This window comes from Triturus cristatus, chromosome 12 (assembly GCF_964204655.1).
Source record: "Triturus cristatus chromosome 12, aTriCri1.1, whole genome shotgun sequence".
Classification (NCBI taxonomy): domain Eukaryota; kingdom Metazoa; phylum Chordata; class Amphibia; order Caudata; family Salamandridae; genus Triturus; species Triturus cristatus.
In genome coordinates this window covers 521,832,602-521,845,592 of record NC_140595.1, presented here as the reverse complement: position 1 = coordinate 521,845,592, position 12,991 = coordinate 521,832,602, and the positions used below count along the sequence as shown (strand labels likewise).

At 45.9% G+C, this 12,991-nt stretch overlaps 1 protein-coding gene across 1 annotated transcript in view; it reads left to right on the top strand.

The window, feature by feature from the left end:
- Positions 1–12,991, top strand: part of BRD7 (bromodomain containing 7) — a 257,053-nt gene that overhangs the window by 81,065 nt on the left and 162,997 nt on the right. The window contains exon 7 of the mRNA XM_085640013.1: positions 2,701–2,888. Coding sequence (XP_085496139.1) covers positions 2,701–2,888 — 188 coding nt within the window. The remainder of the gene's footprint in view (positions 1–2,700; positions 2,889–12,991) is intronic.

The window sequence follows — 12,991 nt, the reverse complement described above, 5'->3', positions numbered from 1 at the left end:
AACTGAGAAGTTTCGTATCAAACTTCTCAGCACATTAAACCCACACCGATGCCATTGTGGGATTTAATGAAAAATGCACACAGAGGGCATCTCAGAGATGCCCCCTGAAAACGAACCTACCTCTAGTGTCCCGACTGAGTGGCTGCTTAGGCTGCCATCAACAGACATGTTTCTGGACCACTGGATCGAGAGTCTGCTTCTCTCAGGGGCCTGAAACAATGCACATCCTGGGACGAGGTGCCAAGTCTCCTCCACCAGGATGGGCAGGGTTCACGAAGGGGAAGCTTCAAAGGCTTGCCGCCTTTGTGAGCTACCCCAGACCACTTGCTGCTTTCAGTAACTGGTCCCCACTGGTTCTACCCCCCACTTTAGGTGGGAGAACCGGCGGAAAAAACAAGTGAGGGAGAGAGGTGTGCGCACCTCTGCCAACTCCCCCCCCTCAGGTGGGAGAGGTGAGGTGAAGCACAACTCCGAGTCCCCGCCATCTTGAGGATGGGGGGACCCAACCAACCAGGGACAGGCCCCTGCCCCCCTCCCACTGGAGGGTGGCACAGTAGGGGTGTACCCACCCCAGGAAAGGGACCCATTGGTCCCTGCTCTCTACCTACCTGTAACGCCCCGAAACCTAGTATTGAGGGGGCACCCTGAACCTTTCTTCCTCCGATCCAGAAACGACGAGCAGAAAAGAAGGACCGAACAGCTGTGCAGCCAGCTAACAAGAGCAAGACGCTCACTGACTTGGCCCCAGCTCTACAGGCCTTTTCTCCCCTCAAACCTGCTCCTGCAAAATCCAGGTAAGTCCTGCAGCCAGCAACCTCAAAAACCCCGGAGGACCTGCCTGTCTTCACTTCCAAAGACTGATTCTCCAGTGAACACCGGATCTGTTCAACTGCAACCTCTGGCAGCAACCGGAGACTGCGAATCCAGCCCATTCTGCACCCCTTGAACCTGGCCCGAGCTAGAGTGGAAAAATACCACAAGGTGGTCACCCCGGTGATCCTGACCCGAGATCCTGCTACCCCTGACCTGCCTCCAGCCGACGCCTGCAGCCTAAATCCAGAAGGCCCCCCTAACCGCAACCCAGAGCTGGTAAGAAGAACCAACCCCAAAAGGCACCCCTGCACCCGATGCCCCATGGCCTTGTGTGTCCAAACCCACGGTGCCTAACCAACCCCTAACTTCCCAACTTACCTCTCGAAGTGGTGGTCGCACCCAGAAGTCCTTGGTTCCCTGCCTGCAGTGCTTTTTGCAAACCAGAGGTTCTCCATTGAAAACAGGGCACCCGACCTCGAAACAGCACCCTGCATCCGGCTGCCCTAGTGCCCCTGAGGGTGCATCTTTTGTGCTACTTTGTTTCCCCATTTGCCCTGACCTAAACCCTAGGAGCTTTGCTCCCACAACCCAGTGGCCTGCTTGCAAGCAGCCACCAACCGGAGGCCTCCTATCCCCCATTGGATAACACTGGGCCTCAACACTCTGCACCCGGCCGCCCTAGTGCCGCTGAGGGTGCAACAAAAGTGCATCACTGACCCTGGGGGACCCTTGAGTCTAACCCCAGAACCTTAACTCCCACAGTCTATAACTTACCTGTGAACCAATGACCTGTTTTTCCTCCATAAGATAACATTGACAATTTTCTTCTAAAAAGTTTCCAAGTGTGGAGTTTTGAAATCTAAAAATATTCTTTAAAAATTGCACGAATAACCAAAACGTATTTACTTACCTGTTTTCAGGAAATGTCCCAGTGCGGAATCTAGGTATCCAGCTCTGAGTTAGAAAAGTAACATAACAAGTAACTTATCTGTAATTTACTGAAAAAGCCTATTTATTTCAATGTACTGTATTTGCTAAGTATTGCAACCTACTGCATCCCCTGTAAATCAAACAAAGTACAATTCCTATCGCATTTTCAAACTGTTCTACAATCAGCATCTTATTACTGTAAAGTATTTAATGCTTACCCGTGCCAGGCTTGCTTGGTTCTAAAAATAAAACAGTATATTTTTTAAACATAAACAATTGGCCTAGAGTTCAGTTCTTGAATGTGTGAATTAATTTGCTGACTGAGTGTGTACATCAAATGCTTAACACTCTGATACTGCCTTACTGCTCGATCACAGTACCACAAATGGAGAGAAAGGTTCTATCTAACTTTAACCTCTGCCTACCTCTGGGGTCACCTGGACTCTATACACACTATGCCTCATTTTGGTGTAGTATATATAGAGCCAGTTTCACAACGACCCATAGCGAGAGCTTACTGTGCAAGGAGATGTGCACAGTACATATTTATATAATAGTCATTTCTTTGTTTTAACGAATACGTTGGAGGTTTCATCCGCTATTTATGTATTGGGTTTTTTAAAAATTGAATTCAATTTATTTGTAAAGAAGAACATGTGATTTCAGATAGGGGTAGTTTAAAATTGTTTGTCTTTAAACAGTTTTTCTGAACTTACACATAGACAAAGATATTCAGTGTTTATTAATTTAATGATGTCTCCCATGATTTAGAACTATGAATAGCAGTAAGTAACCTTTGCTTCTGCATCTTTACTCCAAGTTAAATATGAGCTCAAGTGCCAGTCTGGAAATTATGTGTTTTGGACATTTGTAAACTTTTATTAAGAATGAGCTTAACTTTATGTGAACATAAGTGATCCTGCACTGAAAATAAAGTATTTCACGTTGCTGTTGCAGGAGCGTATCCAAAGTCTGAAACAAAGCATAGATTTTATGACCGGTGTTCAGACTAATGGGAAGCTAAAGGACCCTCATGAATCCCAGGTTGCTGGTGAAGCCAAGAATGACCCAGAAAATGTCAAAGAAGAGACCATGGAAACAGAGGATGTCAAATCTTCAAAGGCACACACTAGAGAACACAAAAGGTACAGTTACTAGCATTTTACTTTTGTGTAGGTGTCACTAATGCATACGATTGGTAACTCAATTTTATTTTTGTTATGAGTGCACCTCTTTTCCCCTTTTATCACATTCATATATGATATGGGATGATTTCAGGACTCTTGCTAAAGAAGGCACACTTCTGATTTAAACATTATGTGTATTTACATTAATGTAACCTGATACATCCCTAACTCCTGTTCCGTTTATTTAGGGTTTTACCTAATGCTGTGCTTCTGCAGAGTAAATGTTTGTAACATTGTTAATTTATACCGAGCAAGCATGTTTCGTATATCACAATTCAGAAATTGCTCATTATTTCATGCTCTTCTATTTAAGCATGTGTTGAAATATCTAAGTTTATTGGTAAATATAGGCTACTTTTACTTAAAAAGAAAAAAAATGATTTTACTTTCACGTCAGTGACACTTTATTTTTTTCTGTGTTTTTTGTCCCGGCTTCTATAGGTCATAAGGGGCATGTATTTCCTGCAACTCTTCTGTTGTCACTTTACTACTTTGGGCAAGTAGAAGTTGCTATTGTAAGGATGGGGACCTGGGCAGTCAGAAGTTACTGGGTGTAGAATATAAAAACATGAGTCATTAACCACTGGTGTCCAGGGACTTGACTCTACTAGTGGGCCCAAAACTGATAACAAAGTCACTTTAGCACTTTACTCGGGGGGTAGCAAAGTCAAGCAGTCCATTCTTACTTTGGCCCGGTGGGGTAAAATTACATAGAGGCTTGCTGTAGAACATTTTCTGGGGTTTGCTCTTTCCTTTAGGAACCGTCTCAGTTTCCTATCAAGCTAAATACACTGTTCTCACCTGTTACGGGCACAATGCCACAATACCTCTCTGTCCATTGTTGAGATAGCTGAAGAGGTCTTCCTGTGCAAGTGGCTCCTACACTCTTCACTGTCAGCTGGAGCGAGCTGATTCCTGGCAGTGTGTGGTGCATGGCCTGCTGTGTGCAGACAGGGTTGTCCTGACTCTAACCCAGCTAATGGGCTCTCTCTATGTGATGAGTGCCAGACCCCACAACCTGGGGCAAGTCACAGCAGTGCTGGCACCAACTAGTCTGAGGTGTGCTGGGGGGGTCACACAGCTCACAGTCACTGAGATCTTGGTGCTTGCCTCCCGCCTCCCTCCTCCTTCCCCTCTAAAATCAAGTAGATTCATACGCCGGGTCACTGCCGTGACACTCCTCTTGTGGGTCTTAACTTCTCACAGCACTTGAAATCTCTCTTGGAAGACTGACAGTCAAGTTCATCTTGGTACCTCAACACTACTGAGTGTTAAATCCCAAATGGAAATTCTCCTTCTGGAATTCGCCTTTATTCCGTGTTAAATTCTAAACGGGAATTCTCCTTCTGGCAGATTCCTTGTCACACATAGCATATGCCAATTTGTCCTGTACTCGATGGACCCATTTGGGCCTCAGTAAATGTTTTTAGATTCTCGAAGATGGTTGCACCGCGTGTCACAGTAATAGCATCCTGTTGCATTCACAAACTCCTTCACAGCCTTGTCTTCTTCTACGCAATCTTCAAGCAGCGTTGGCTTCATGCACGGGCATCTGAAATGGCCTTCCTGTACAATCAGTCTGCTCTCTCCTGTGCAGTTATTTGAATGTTACCCATTCTGACAGGCTAGCCATCTTTTCCTCAAGTTACTGGTCCTGAACCTGGAAGTTCAGGGTCAGCACATCAACCAGGAATCAACCAGGCACCACTGGTGTGGAACCTCAGGTTTTTGGTCAGGAAATCTCCGCACACTGTAACTTTATACTCCAGTTGCAGACAGTCTATATAGTACAGGAGTACAGGAGCCTGTCTCTGTGACTGGTTCTGGGCAGTTCTGCCCTTTTGTCATTTCCACGCAGACTATCTTGCCATGGTCTTTGTGTTAGGTGTGAACAGGAACAACCCAAAAGAACACCTACCCACCTTTTAAACACAGAACATGCTAGTTTCAAAGGGCTTCTTTGTCTCCTTTCCTAATGTCAACAACTCTCCTCTGTTTGACTCAATGAAAGTGATCACTGGAATGTTCTTGTGAGGAGCCCTGCAATCTACATTTGCTTTCTGGGTTATCCTGCCAACCCTTCATCTTGGGTGCCACCAAAATATGCCTGATAGAAGATGGAACATGCAGTATCTCTAGCCCCATACAATATTTGTTCTCCCATCTCAGATACAAGTGGCACGCTCCAGTGCACCATCTACAAACCTGTAGCACACGCACACACAACATTCATACACCTCATGAATGGGGGAAGAAACCGGTAATAGGGATTGGCAGAACAGTTTGACATACTGGGGTGACTGTAGGCTGCTCTCCTGGGCAGGTAAAAGGGGAAAAAGCTTTGGTCTGCACTGTGATCTTTGTTCTTCCACCATAGTCAGGCCTCTGCAACTCAGGGAGGTGGCAGTGTTGCTTTACTATGAAAAGGAGACTTGGTTAGCCCTCCGTACCACGTGCCCCTGTTATTAGTAGAAAGGCTTCAGTGGACACTCATGCTCATTACATGTGTTGGGGTGGGGGTAAAACATGCTACAACTTGATATGGGGACTTCACTTAATATACTAAAACAGGTTACAAGAAAATCAGGCACATTATCATTTAGAGTGTGTCTTCATTCAGAGAAAAACATATTTGTTTCAATGAAAACATTTTAGTAATCCTTGACACTCTGGTTCATCCAGGTCTCCACTTAAATATAAACCTTCTACCAGGCGTTTCATAGTCCTAGATTCATGAGAATAGAATGTATTGAACATTTTAATTCACACACATTACCTCATACATGTAGGTGTCTGCTAAAATGCCACTTACTCACAACAAACAAAAAATCAACCCATTCAGAGAGGTTATGACCATTTTATGATTTCTATTGCATCAAACTATCTTGGGATCGTCTTTATTCTCCTAACCATTAGCATATTCCTTGGGGGGAAATATGTATTAGTAGCATGTGTTGGCTGCAGGTAAACATGTTATGCATACTCCTGCCATCTAGTGTTGGGCCCAGACTCTGTAAGTTGTTTTTTCTCGAGAAAGTTTTATGATCTGCATAGTGCGTAGTCTCTACTCCCCATCGAGGCATTGCGCATTTCGAGCATGCGCCCCCCCCCAGAAGCTGGAATACTTCCCTTTGGTTACACCCGATGCAGTGGAGTCTCTACTTGCTACTGTTAAATCAGGCTCACCCCTCGATATAATCCTGGCCAGGACCACCACATTACTATCCAAACAGCTGGCTATCCCCATTTGCTCCATTCTTAACTTCTCACTAAATAAAGGTCATGTTCCTGATGAGTGGAAGGCAGCACAAATCATCCCTATACGGAAGAATCTTAAGGCCCCTATGTATGATTTAACTAATTATCGTCCTATCTCACTGTTACCTCTCCTGAGCAAGTTGTGAGAAAAACATATTAATAAACCTCTTTCAGACTTTGTCGAGGAATTTGGCTGCTTTGATCCATCTCAGTCCGGTTGCAGACCCAGACACAGCACTGAGTCAGCCTTGATTGCCCTCACGGATAACATCAGACCGGCTCTGGTCAATGGACAGGCAGTTATACTAGTGCTGCTTGACTTGTCGGCGGTCTTCGACACTGTCTCACATCGAACTTTGCTCAGGAGACTCAGTGAAATTGGGATACAAGGAACAGCCTTATAATGGATGATGAGTTTCCTCTCGCGCAGAACCCAGACTGTCAATCTGGATCCCTTCTGTTCTGAGACTACGGAACTAACCAAAGCAGTACCTCAGGGATCTTGTCTCAGTCCCACTTTATTTAACATCTATGTTGCCCCTTTGGCAGGTTTACTCAGGAAGCTAGGTTTTACACCTATTTCCTATGCTGATGATACTCCCCTCCTACTATCCTTTGACAAACAAGATCCTAATGCCCAGCCCACCCTCTCAGAAGGTATGAAAACCATTTCTAGCTGGATGAGACAAAATTTCCTCCAGCTTAATGTGTGCAAAACGGAAATTATGCTGTTTGGTGATGCTCCTTCGGGTTGGTCTCCGAGCTGGTGGCCTACAGAATTGAGACTTGTACCGGAACCCAAGACTGTGGTAAAAAATCTAGGGGTTCGATTGGACCAGAAACTAATTATGAAGGAGCAGGTTTCTACCACCATTGGCGCTTGCTTCCATGCACTAGGTCTCTTGCGAAGAGTATTTCCCTTCATCCCTCTGTTCACTCTTAAAACCTTGATCCAGGCACTAGTATTGAGTCGACTAGACTACTGCAATGCGTTGCTGATGTCAGCCAGCGAAGCATCACTGAACAAATTGCAAGTGGTCCAAAACACCGCTGCAAGAGTGGTCTCTAATGCTCCGGCCCTCACCCCCCTCTCTCCCTCTCTTGCAGAAACTGCTTTGGTTACCTGTACGGAAGTGAATCTGCTTCAAGATCTGCTGCATTGTGTATAAAGCCCTAAACAGCAAGGGCCCACGTTAGTTAGTAGAGAAATAACAAAAATATGAGCCTCCCAGGACACTACGCTCAGGGACAAAATCTCTACTTGTGGTTCCACGCTGCAAGAAAGTTCAGCTAGGCTGCAAAGCCTTTACCACTTAGCCCCTACCTTCTGGAACCAACTTCCAAATCATTTGCGTGAATGCTCTGACCTCCTGAGAGTTTGCAAGCTTTTGAAGACCTCATTGTTCTAACTTATTTCCTGTTTCTGCCCAACTATGCAGTTCGCAAGCGCGGAGATACCCCTTGGGGGGTGATTCAGGCGCTTTATAAATCCTAAATCAAATCAAATCAAACGCTTTCTTCCTTAGAAAGTTTTTTCCCGCCATCATGGAAGGACATACTGTTTCGAATCTCTGTAGAGTTCGACGCCACACGGCCTTCATGAAAAACAACGAAGATCGCAAGATCGACTACACACCAGGAAAGGCCTCTCGGCATCCAAACAACAGATGACTGTCGAGAATAACCGTCTCTGGGTCATGGAGACAACAAATTAAGTATTCTGATGGGGCCTTCAGTATTGAGCCAAATACTCCCACTACGAAACACATGACGCATGTAATTTGTGCCTGTCTTCTGAGCACAAGGAAGAACAGTGCGCCGCCAGTGCATTGTTCAAAACTAGGAAAAAAAATTTGGACACGACGAGATCGATGCCTTGCACATAATATGGATCATGCAGCTGTGGCAGAATTCAGCAACGACAGCGAAACAGACAGCCAGGCCACAACTAGACCGGATCCCGCATGCTGCCGGCACCTAAAAGTGAATCTGCACTGAGCCTTCGACACCAAAGCATCACTCGGAACCGACAAAAAAACATCGGAACTGAAGAGGTCCAAGAAACCGACATTGTAACTGAAAGAATACTCAGACTCGAGCACAACCAAACTGAATGACACTTCAGAACCGAGGGCTGAAAAACATCACGGACACTCTTCTAAACAGAAGAAAATCTATGGCTCCAGTGTTTCAAAACCACAGTTTTTAAAGACTGGTCACCAGCGCCAAAAAAAGCAGAAAACACAAATGACCAAACCCACTCACGACCAGGGGGTAGTATTTGAGGGACTGCAGCATTTTATGCAGGATAAATGCAAGGAGGCTGCAACGAGAAATGTAGAGCAGGACCAATTTCCTCAGCTTCCACCAAAAATTGTGCCACAGGGACACAGGCCCTATAATTAGTTCACCTGCCTCGCCTTAAGATCACTCACCCTCTCAACAAGAAGAAGAAGGAGAAATTCAAGTCACTGATGCCCAGGGCACACAAGATACTGATCACACACCTGACCCATGGTAAGACTATGACGTGGTTCTACCAGATATTGAACCACCTGTGCCTACAAAACCTTCTCGCCCTGATGACACTTCGTCATATTATAGTGTCATACAGAGAGCTGCATAGTATCATAAGCTTCCAATGCATTCTACGGAGGAGGAAAGTGACTTTCTTGTGGAAACAATTTCACGCACAGAGCATACAGTCCAATACTTGCCTATGATTAGATCCATTCTTAATGTTTCCAAGGAGGTGTTCAAAGACCCAGTCAAATCAAGGGCCCTAATGCCACGACTTTAGAGGCAATATAGAGACCCTCAACAACTGACCCAATCTACATTCAAGGGCATCCCCCAGTAGACTCCCTTGTAGTCACCACTGCTAGAAAAAGGGCATCTGCACAAGGCACTGGAGAGGCACCTCCTCGAAATAAGGAGAGTGAAAGGATTGACACAGCTGCAATAAGGGTTGCCACCGGACACGCTAATCATTGGATAATTGGCAATTCTGTAGGACTACTCTTGTGTTACAACAGAGCAACCGGGTATGAAATACAGGAGCTCATGCAACATCTTTGAGAAGAATATATAAAAAGCAGGGAGAAGATCTAGTCTACAAGGATACATTCATTTGAAACGCTACCATCAGATGTGCCTTAGATGAAGCAGACACCGCTGCTAGGGGTATAAACACATTAATCCTGCTCAGAAGACATGCATGTCTACGCATTTCCGGGTTTAAACCTGAAGTACAGCAACATATTTTAAATGTGCCTTTCAATGGGGAACACCTCTTTGGACCAGCTGAAGACACTCAGCCAGAAAAAATAAAAAATGACACAGACCCTGCCAAATCAGTGGGTGCCATACAAACCATAACATAAAAACAGTCCTTTCGGAGGTCCCAAGGTAGAGGAGCTGCAAAAGCCTCTACCTCTGAAAATAATACTTATCAGTGTCGATAGTACCAATATCACCAGCAGGGGCGTGGATATTATTGTGGAGGCTACAAAAATAATAGAGGGTTAGGCACCCCCAACAAGGGCATCTCCCCCCTCCCCACCGCCCTCACCAAAATGACTTGCTTGTACACCAGACCCCCCCCCCCCCCCCCCACCCACCACAAATAATCAGTCGGGGGGGTGTAGGCTACAACAATTTGATCAGTGGTGGCAAAATATCACATCAGACCAATGGGTCTGAGAAATTGTCAGACAAGGATATTACCTGGAACTACTTCAACAGCCACCAAATATTTCATCAAAAAAGCAGGTAATAAATCCAGAGCATCTACACCTTCTCAAAGAAGAAGCAAAGGCATTACTACAAAAAGGGGCCATCAAAATAGTCCCACACAAGTATCAAAACAAAGGAGTGTTCTAATACCAAAGAGAGATGGAACCTGTAGACCCATTCTGGATCTGCGAGCACTGAATTGCTACATACTATCAGAACATTTTCACGTGGTTACATTACAAGATGTGACACCACTACTTCAAACAGTCAACTTCATGACCTGAAGGACGCTTACTTCCACATTCCAATCCATCCAGCAAACAGAAATTTCCTGAAGTTTGTGGTACATGGAAATCATTATCAATTCAAAGTACCACCTATTTGAGTAACAATAGCTCGCCCAAGGGTATTCACAAAATGACTAGCAGTAGTAACAGCAAAACTAAGAAGAGAAAACATTCATGTGTTTCTCTGCCTAGACGATTGGCTGATCAAGAGTCCAAACAAGGACCAATGTCTATCAGACTCCCAATAGATAATACATATTTTACATCAATTGGGTTTCTTAATCAATGTGACAAAATCAGATCGCCAACCATCCCAAATTCAACCTTATCTGGGGTCAATACTTTGGGACAGCTTATCCCAATACCCAAAGGGTTCTTAATCACCAGAACCAACTGGATCTTTTTCAGCCACATCATCACCTACCAGTCAAAACAATAATGCGTATACGAGGAATGATTGCATAGAATAGTGCCTTAAGCTCACTTACACATTAGACCCTTCCAGGAGTGTTAAGCATCTCAGTGGTCACAAGCAGGGGGGAACATGGAAGATCTAGTTAGTGTTGGTTTCACCCAAGGTTCATCAGGCTCCATTGTGGTGGAACACTCAAAACATATTAGCAGGGAGAACCTTCAAGGACCCAGTCCTTCAGATAACAATCCCCACCGACGCATCACTTCTGGGATGGAGAGTGTAAGAAGCTGGCTCTGTATATACTATACCAACGTGAGGTATAGTGTGCACAGAGTCCAGTGGAATCCCAAAGGTAGGCAGAGGTAAAGTTAGATAGCACCTCACTCTCTATTTGTGGTAGTGTGGTCAAGCAGTAAGGCAGTATCAGAGGACAGTGTTGAGCATTTGTTGCACACTCTCAGTCAGCAAATGAAGTCTCACACTCAGACTGAACTTCAGCCCAATTGTTTTGGAAACAAATATTCTTTTAGTTATTTTATTTTCTAGAACCAAGCAAGGCTGGCACAGGTAAGCAATAAATACTTTACAGTAGTAATGCAGTTTGTGAACAGTTTGAATTGTAATTGCATATGCACTTTGTTTGACTTACAGTATGGTTGCAGAGAAAGGCAATACTTTGTAAATATAGTACATAGACTTAAATGGGCTTTTCAGTAAAATACCAGGCAAGTTACTTTTTGGATTACTTTTCTTACACAAAGTAGTATACCTAGATACTTCTCTGGGACATTTCCTGTAAACAGGTATTCAAAATTGTTTTTGTTAAACAGGACAATTTTAAAGAATTTCATCGGGTTTTCAAATTCCACACTTTTCCAAGAAAAACAGTCAATGTTATCCTATGGAGGAAAATAGTGTTATCAGTTTTAAGGTAAGTATTTGATAGTGGGAGTTGAGGTTCTGGGGGTAGACTCAGTGGTCCCCCAGGGTCAAGGATGCACTCTTGTTACATCCTTAGTGGCATTAGGACGGCTGGGTGCAAAGTGCTGAGGCCCAATGTTATCCAATGTGGGATAGGGGGCCTCTGGTTGGTGGCTGCTGACGAGCAGGCCACTTGGTTGTGGGAGCAAAGCTCCTGGACTTTATCTCAGGGCAAATGGGGAAACAAAGTAGCACCAAAGGTGCACCCTCAGCGACACTATGGTGGCCGGGTGCTGTTTCGACGTCGGGCGCCCTGTTGTTTGCAATGGGTAACCTCCGGTTTGCAAATGCACTGCAAGCTTGGGGACGAACATCTTCTGGGTGCAACTACCACTTCAAGAGGTAAGTTGGGGGCTGGTTAGGTACCGTCGGTTTGGCAACCCAAGACCTTGGGGCGTCTGGCGCAGGGGTGCCTTTTGGGGTCAGATCTTCTTACCAGCTCCTGGTCACGGTTGGGGGGACTTTCCGGATTTAGGCTGCAGGCGTCGGCTTGAGGCAGGTCAGACGTCGCCGGATCTCGGGTCAGAGTCGCCGGGGGACCTCCGCATGGTGTATGCCCACTTGAGCTCGGGCTGTGGACGGCGGGTGCAGAGTGGTGCGGATTCGCGGCTTCTGGCCGGAGCCAGAGGTTGCAGATAAACAAATCCGGTGTTCATGGGAGACAAAGTCTTTGTGGTTGAAGGCAGGCAGGTCCTCCAGGGTTTTCAAGGGTGCTGGCTACAGGACACACCGGGATTTCACAGGAGCAGGTCTGAGGTAGAGACAGGCCGGTAGGGCTGGGGCCAAGTCAATGGGCGTCTTCCTCTTGTTAGCTTCGGCAATACTGTTCGGTCCTCCTTCTTCTTTTCTTGTTGCAGGTTCTTGTCTGAGGAAGCAAGGTTCAGGGTTGTCCCTAAAATCTAGATTTAGGGGCTTTGCAGGTAGGTAAAAAAGGTTAGAACCAATGGGTCCCTTCCCTGGGGTGGGTACACCCCCTATTATGCTACCCTCCAATGGTAGGGGGGCATAAGCCTTTCCCTGGTTGGATGAGACTCCCTCACCTCCCCCACCTGAGGGGTGGAGTTAGTAGAGGTGGGCACACCTCTCTTCCTCACTTGTTCTTCCCGCCGTTTCTGCCGCCCAAAGTGGGGGTCCGAACCAGTGGGGACCAGTTGCTGACAGCGGCAAGTAGCCCGGGGAATCTCACAAAGGCGCCAAGCCTTTGAAGCTTCCCCTTTGTGAACCCTGCCCATCCTGGGGGAGGAGGCTTGGCACCTCGTCCCAGGATGTGCATTGTTTCAGGCCCCAGAGAGCAGCAGCCTCTTGGCCCAGGGGACCAGAAACCCGTCTGGTGGTGGCAGCTGAAAGCAGCCACTCAGCCTGGACACTAGTAGTAGGTTAGTTTT